Source organism: Taurulus bubalis (genome assembly GCF_910589615.1).
Source record: "Taurulus bubalis genome assembly, chromosome: 9".
NCBI lineage: Eukaryota > Metazoa > Chordata > Actinopteri > Perciformes > Cottidae > Taurulus > Taurulus bubalis.
Genome location: NC_136597.1, coordinates 27076130 through 27083830, shown reverse-complemented (window position 1 = coordinate 27083830; position 7701 = coordinate 27076130). Strand labels below are relative to the sequence as shown.

Genomic DNA, 7701 nt, shown 5'->3' with positions numbered 1-7701 from the left:
GATACTCTCCCTCCCTCCCTCTCTCCCTCCCTCCCTCCCTCCCTCTCTTCCTTCCTTCTCCCCGCAGTTCTTCTGTTTGTTTGCACTCACTTGATCCGGAGCGGAAATTCCTCTCCGTTTTTTTGTGAATGACAAACTCATTAACAATTCATCAACAACGGGGAGGGAGGGGGGGAGGAGGGGGAGGGAGGGACGTTCCATCCGGCCCCCGTTTCCAGGGCGACCGCCGCCGGGGTCTCCTCTGATTGGCCGAGGCCGACATAATGTATCCGAAGGGAAACGCCTCCTCCCCGGTGTAGCCATTCAGCAGAGAGAGAGAGAGAGAGAGAGAGAGAGAGAGAGCGGACGCCGCAGCGTCGCCTCACACCGCAGACAGCAGCGACACACGCGCACAAATAGGACGCGCTTCCTCCCGCCCGCTCACACCAGAGACAGCAGCAGCGCGCGGAGCTTCTCCCAGAAACCAGAGCGCGAGCCGAGGAGGTTACGTAAGAGCGCGAGCACTCATTGATAAATACCGCGGAGCTCTCTCTCTCTCGCTCTCTCTCTCTCGCTCTCTCCGGACCGACGCGTGCACGGTTGGAGTCTGAAGGGAACCCACGCGCACGGGAGCGCATTGGAGGATTTCTGGACTGAGATTTTTCCTTTTGCACTTTTATATCTTTCTTCTTCTGCGGAGTCCTCCGAGCAAAGGACACGCATCCAGTCTCTTTTTTGGGGGGGTTTCCAAAAAAGCCCATTCGCCCTTTTTCCTCCTCCAACAAGCCTTTAAATGCTCGACAAGCTGAAGCCCGTCCTCCAGCTCGACTCGGTAATGGCGATCAGCAAGACGGTGGGCTGGCTGCGGGAGCAGCTGGAGACGCGCCGCGCCGGGCTGCTGGTGATGGACTGCCGGGCGCAGGAGCTCTACGAGTCCTCTCACGTCGACGCGGCCATCAACGTGGCCATCCCGAGCCTCATGCTGCGCCGCCTCAAGAAGGGGAACCTGCCCGTGCGCTCGCTGCTCTCCGACGGGGAGGACCGGGAGAAGTTCGTGCGCCGCTGCAAGACGGACACCATCGTGCTGTACGACGAGTACAGCCGCGAGTGGAACGAGAACGTGGACGGCGGCTCCGTGCTGGGGCTGCTGCTGCGGAGGATGAAGGACGAGGGCTACAAGGCCTACTACCTGGAGGGTGAGCGCGGGCTTCATTCACACTTTAATGCTACGGCTCGTTCACTCATTCACAAGCCGCGGGGTGGTGCGCATGCAGAGGCGGAGGCGCGCGCTCCAGTGTTGTCATTGGAGTTGTTGACAGTTTAAAAAACATCCTGAATTTGCAGTGGACACATAACTGTTTGCAGAAAAAAAAACAAAAAAAACAATATGCAGCCTTTTATGCAAGCATAACGCCCCCCTCCCCCCTTTATTATTATTTTTGCAGAACTCGCGCTCATGCATTTTCTTATCTTTTTAATCTCCAGGTGGCTTCAGTAAATTCCAGGCCGAGTACCCGGGTCTGTGCGAGACCAACCTGGACGGCTGCTCCAACACCAGCTCCCCCACCGCGCACGTGCTGGGCCTCGGCGGGCTGCGCATCAGCTCCGACTCCTCCGACATCGAGTCGGACATCGACCGGGAGCCGAGCAGCGCCACGGACTCTGACGGCAGCCCGCTGTCCAACCCGCAGCCCTCCTCCTTCCCGGTGGAGATCCTGCCGCACCTGTACCTGGGCTGCGCCAAGGACTCCACCAACCTGGACGTGCTGGAGGAGTACGGCATCAAGTACATCCTCAACGTCACCCCCAACCTGCCCAACCTCTTCGAGAACGCGGGGGAGTTCAAGTACAAGCAGATCCCCATCTCGGACCACTGGAGCCAGAACCTGTCGCAGTTCTTCCCCGAGGCCATCGGCTTCATCGGTGAGTGATCAGGAGGGGCTGGAGGGCAAATACAGACTGACTCCACTGGGGATTGAACAAAAGAAAAGGGAAATGAGCATGTTTTTAAGTTGTAAAATGCCAGAAAACTGTGGAAAACAACGTCAGGTTGCTTGTTTTTGTCTGACCAGCAGTTTAAAAGTCAAACACGTGACGGGAAGCAAACATCCTCACATTTAAGAAGCAGGAAGCGACTGATTATTCGACTAATCACCACACACACACACACACACACACACACACACACGCACGCACGCACGCACGCACGCACGCACGCACGCACGCACACACACACCTCACCCCTCAGCAGAGAGAGGTGTGAGTGCAGACAGAGGGAAGTGGGCAGCAGATAGCCGTGATCTTATTAGCGGGACACGGCCTTATAACCGGCAGGAAGTTCTCCAGGTTCCCTTTGTGCCGGAGAGATTACAGGACGGGTCTTTTTGAGGAGGACCAGTCTGCCCCGTCCTCCACATGGCTGGTCTTCAATGGGAGCCGTCCGGCCTCTTGTGTAATTGCCGGCACAAAGGGCGGCGTTGAAACCGGAGAGCGGAGAGGGGGAGAGAGTGAACGAGGGGAGGGCGGTAATTGGAGCGCAACAGGAAGGAAGTGGCATTGAGAGTAATCTAGGACATGGCATTGCCCTCCCTCTCCCTCTGCACATTACAAAAGGAGCCATTTACGGGCTGTTGACATCCTGTTGGCCCTCATGACTCCTGCGTTTACACGGCCAAACGGCACCATTGTCAGAGTGAACCCGGCCGGCAGGAGAACGGTTTAATAGACCGTAATACTCAACTCCCCCCAAAACACAGAGGAACGAATGTTTGCTGTGTTTTGTGTGTTGACTGACTGACTGGAGATACCAGGATAATAACTTCCGCTGCTCTCGCTCCCTGGAGCCCTGACTTTAATGTTTATCACAAGCTTTGTTCTGTCTGTGTGGAGGAAAGGGGGAGGAGCACATTTCATCACTGGTAAAGGAGGACGAGTGTGTTTAGTTATTCATGCATTTTGTCCGTGTTTCACCGCTTGAAATTGAGAACCGTTGCGTTCTCATGTGGAGTCCGCCATGTTTCTACAGTGGCCCAGAGCGGACAAACCCAACACGGCTCTGTATTGGGCCCACTCGCTTTCTACGCATCTACCCTGCAGGCCACCGTAGTTCTCCGAGACTTGCGAAGGCCAAAGTTGAGCGGTTTTTAGTCGGTTGCAATCTGCAACCTCACCACTAGATGGCGTCAAATCCTGCACACTGCTCCTTTAAATGATTTTTAAAGCAAATTGAGCATCCCACTGTGAACTTTTCTGGCATTTTATTGACTAAACATTTGATGAATTAGTTTTTTGTTGCCCTAACTCTGCTGTGTTGTCCCGGAAGAGGTCCCTAACGTTTCCCCCTTCTCTCCCCACCAGACGAGGCTCGAGGCCAGAAGTGCGGCGTCCTGGTCCACTGCCTGGCGGGCATCAGCCGCTCGGTCACGGTGACGGTGGCCTACCTGATGCAGAAGCTCAACCTGTCCATGAACGACGCCTACGACATCGTGAAGATGAAGAAGTCCAACATCTCGCCCAACTTCAACTTCATGGGCCAGCTGCTGGACTTCGAGCGCACGCTGGGCCTCAAGAGCCCGTGCGACAACCGCATCGCGCCGCCCAGCCAGCAGCTGTACTTCACCACCCCGACCAACCACAACGTCTTCCAGCTCGACCCCCTGGAGTCCACGTGAGGGCCGGGCCGCGTGACCGCCGCTCCTCGCCGGAGGCTTTCTCGTTGGGCCTCCCCTTTTTTTTGGGAAAAAGCTGCAAACGGTTTTCTCTGGTTTTCCGGCCCGTCTGCCGTGAGACCGAGGGGCGCTCGGCCTTATTGACGCGGGGCGACCGCCGCCGGCGACCGTCGCAGCCGCTGAGGAGAGACAGTGACGGAGACGAAGACAGCGAGGAAGAGCAAAGATGCCTTCGTCCATCTTACGCGTCGCTTGTCGGGACTCCTGAGGTCTTGTACCTCTTTTTGTCATCTTGAGGAAAACCTGAAACGTGGTTCGTTGGACAGCTGATGCTTCAAAGCTCCTGGGCTCGTGTGCCAAAGAGACACGATTGTTCAAACTGGACAGACATTGAAAATGAAACTCTTTTTTTTATTTTTTAAATGATTTTAGCCTTGGGGTCCAGCGCTGGCTCCCAGGGCGTCAGGGAGCGGCGCCTCCCTCGTCTTCTGTGAAGACTTGCCTGCTTCAGACGGCTCTCTGCACACCGGACTCCATTTTGCATCGGTGGAGTCTTTTCAAAAAACATTTCTATGGCGTGTATATATATAAATATATATATATATATATATATATATATATATATATAAAAATATATATATATATATATATATATATATGTTATATAATATAAAAGACAATGCAGTACAAAAGCCTTGCTCTAGTTTAAGCCCGTTTGTTTCATATTCTACTTTCATGTAAGCAAACACACTGCGCATTGATCAGTGTGTTTCAGTTGATTATGCCAAAAAAAAAAAACTTCTCCATGAATGAATTGTGCAAAGATGTGTACATGTGTAATATATTCTGATGATCGCTTTACGTGTGAATTCTGCCGACGGGCCTTGTCTCTGCACCCAATCCTCACCAATCAAAGTCACCTTGCCTTACTTTTGTGCCCAGAAGGGTTGTGTTAGCCTTCAGAGAGATGCCCCAGATATTTGTATTATTTTTGTATTATTATTTTCACACCAAACCAAACAGTGAGCAGTTTTATTCTGGGTCTCTGAAGGTTAATGCGAGTCGATCCCGGTCTGCGCACGAGCGGTAAAACGTCTCTGACACGGGGGCGGAGTTCGGAGGCGTGGCCTCTTCAGGGAAACGCAGGTGTTATGTGTCAGGAACGAGAGAACACAAAGAATGCTGCTCTGCAGAGAAGGACTTTGTTTTTCTCAGAGGAAGCCATCTTTGGCGACCTCTGCCAACCTCCCCTCCTCCTCCTGTCCACTTTCCTGTCTTACGAATGTAAAGAAAAGATAAGTTATTATGAATAAATTGCTATTTTGTCTACACTTCACTCTCTCCATGCTTGTTTTATCCATTGATACACTTTGTTGGTGTCTCATTAACTTCCCCCGCGTACATTTTTCCAGTTGGGAATGACACCACCGTGTCCTCGGCGACAATCATTCACCGACAAAGTGATTCCGGTCACGCTGCGAAAGAACGACAACAACCAGGGCCGACCGGTTCTTCCAGGCGCTGCTTTTGCAGCGAGGCCGTCGGGTTCACGCAAACACTGCAGCTTCCTGAAGGCGGGGCCTCTGCTGCCTTCAGCCACCGGAAAGTACCGAGACGAGGCGTCGTTTGGACAGCAGGTGTGGTGACGTGTACCTGTGAAGACCTGGAGGAGGAGGAGGAGGAGGAGGAGGAAGAGGAGGAGCATTGTGTTCTCACGCGAGGAGCTTCTTGGCGGCTCGGCAGAGACCTGCTGCATCAACATTCCCTGAGTGTGTGTGTGTGTGTGTGTGTGTGTGTGTGTGTGTGTGTGTGAGAGAGAGAGAAAAGGAGCCTGAGTGTGTTGGTCCTCACACTGAAGTTCAGTTAAGGTGAATGTGTGCAGGTGAGTGGGAGTCATTCTTCTTCGAGGGTTTCCTCAAACAAAATAGACAAAAACAGAACCTTTAATCCTCTGCAGCATCTATTCATATCAGAATACATAAAACATGAATAAATCACATCTATTTGGAGAGAAACTAACATGCAATAGGACATCTTGCATCATGAATAAGTACATTGCTTAGCATTACAATGTGATAAATAAGAGATTACCGGACAGCCTGAATGGCTTAAGGAGTGTTTTTATGTTTAAACCGGAGATGCAACCTGAACAAAGCCGGTGAATCATTGGCTGCGTAACAAAGACCCAAACCTGCACACTCATGTCCTGACGTAAATGATTTATAAACAGACTCCTGGAGGCGCCAGCGCTCCCCTTTGCCCACTTTACAGTTCAAATGATGTTTTCCGATTCCTGGGTAATCATTTCATGATGATATGACTCCACACTGCGACCGCAAGGTACACACAGTGATCACCCATGTTTGTTCAAACTCATTACAATTGTAGTTTTTTTCATGGATTGGAGAGTTCTTCATTTGCCGTGTTTTCCCACAAGAGTTTACAAATGCAAAATACAGGAAACAGATCGTAGTTTTTCCTATTTATATATAAACAGGGTTCGCGCTTTACGGCATATTTGATAACTATGGTGTTATACATTCAATGTAGTATTCATGTGGGTGTCTACAGTAAAATAATCACATTTAAAAAGGTTCCAGTTCTTGAAGGTATTTTTTTTTTACTTTAATCAAATAAAACTGTATATTTTCTATACAACTGTGGATGGTGAAAAAAGTGTCAAAACACGTTCTGCCTACACATCGTGTGAAACCACAAGCCAGGCTTTTCAGTGCATGTTCTTTTTTATTCTTATTTGTGTTTGCCTCAAAGGCCTGGAAAAGTCCTGAACATGTATGCAACCCTGAATGTATTTGTACTGCACACTGTGGCATTCACTGTATTCAGTCATACCACATAATCCTTCAGGCAATCATCATCCAGTGAGTTTTATTTCTCCTTCTTATAGTTTTTAGAGTCATGGGGTCTGCAGGATGTGGAAGGTCATCAGTTTATCACAGGATTAATGCAGATATAGTGAGCAGAAAATTAGTGATAATTTACACACCATCAATATAATCCAGTATCCAATCCATATACATGCTAGATCTAAACTGAGTGGAACACTGGGTGAACATATCCATAACTAATACATTTTAGGTTTTATGGTTATAGTAAAATGTCACCATCAAAATGTACCAACCTGGAGTGAATGTTCATTAAATTAAATTAATATTAATACATCCCATAGTTATTTATATTTCACTCGGTGTTGGACGGATATTGTGATTCCTTCAGCTATTCCAGTTCAGAAGAGTGAAGCCAATGGAGAAGTGTTAAAGCTGCATTCTCTCTATTGACCAACGGGGGGTGACTCCTCTGGTTGTATAGAAGTACATGCTTCATGTGTTAAAGCTGCATTCTCTCTCCTGACCACCAGGGGGCGACTCCTCTGGTTGTATAGAAGTCTATGCTTCATGTGTTAAAGCTGCATTCTCTCTATTGACCAACGGGGGGTGACTCCTCTGGTTGTATAGAAGTACATGCTTCATGTGTTAAAGCTGCATTCTCTCTCCTGACCACCAGGGGGCGACTCCTCTGGTTGTATAGAAGTCTATGCTTCATGTGTTGAAGCAGCATTCTCTCTCCTGACCACCAGGGGGCGACTCCTCTGGTTGTATAGAAGTCTATGCTTCATGTGTTGAAGCAGCATTCTCTCTCCTGACCACCAGGGGGCGACTCCTCTGGTTGTATAGAAGTCTATGCTTCATGTGTTGAAGCAGCATTCTCTCTCCTGACCACCAGGGGGCGACTCCTCTGGTTGTATAGAAGTCTATGCTTCATGTGTTGAAGCAGCATTCTCTCTCCTGACCACCAGGGGGCGACTCCTCTGGTTGTATAGAAGTCTATGCTTCATGTGTTGAAGCAGCATTCTCTCTCCTGACCACCAGGGGGCGACTCCTCTGGTTGTATAGAAGTATATGCTTCATGTGTTGAAGCAGCATTCTCTCTCCTTACCACCAGGGGGCGACTCCTCTGGTTGTATAGAAGTCTATGCTTCATGTGTTGAAGCTGCATTCTCTCTCCTGACCACCAGGGATGACTCCTCTGGTTG

The 7701-nt window shown here is 50.0% G+C and overlaps 1 protein-coding gene across 1 annotated transcript; it reads left to right on the top strand.

Annotated features, from left to right (window-relative positions):
- Positions 1 to 772: 772 nt before the first annotated feature.
- Positions 773 to 4219, top strand: dusp6 (dual specificity phosphatase 6; the record flags this gene model as incomplete). The annotated part of the gene is made up of 3 exons (XM_079223629.1): positions 773 to 1175; positions 1465 to 1902; positions 3337 to 4219. 3 exons carry the CDS (start codon positions 773 to 775, stop codon positions 3648 to 3650), a joined length of 1155 nt encoding a protein of 384 aa, XP_079079755.1. The 3' UTR covers positions 3651 to 4219.
- Between the last annotated feature and the right edge of the window lie 3482 nt (positions 4220 to 7701).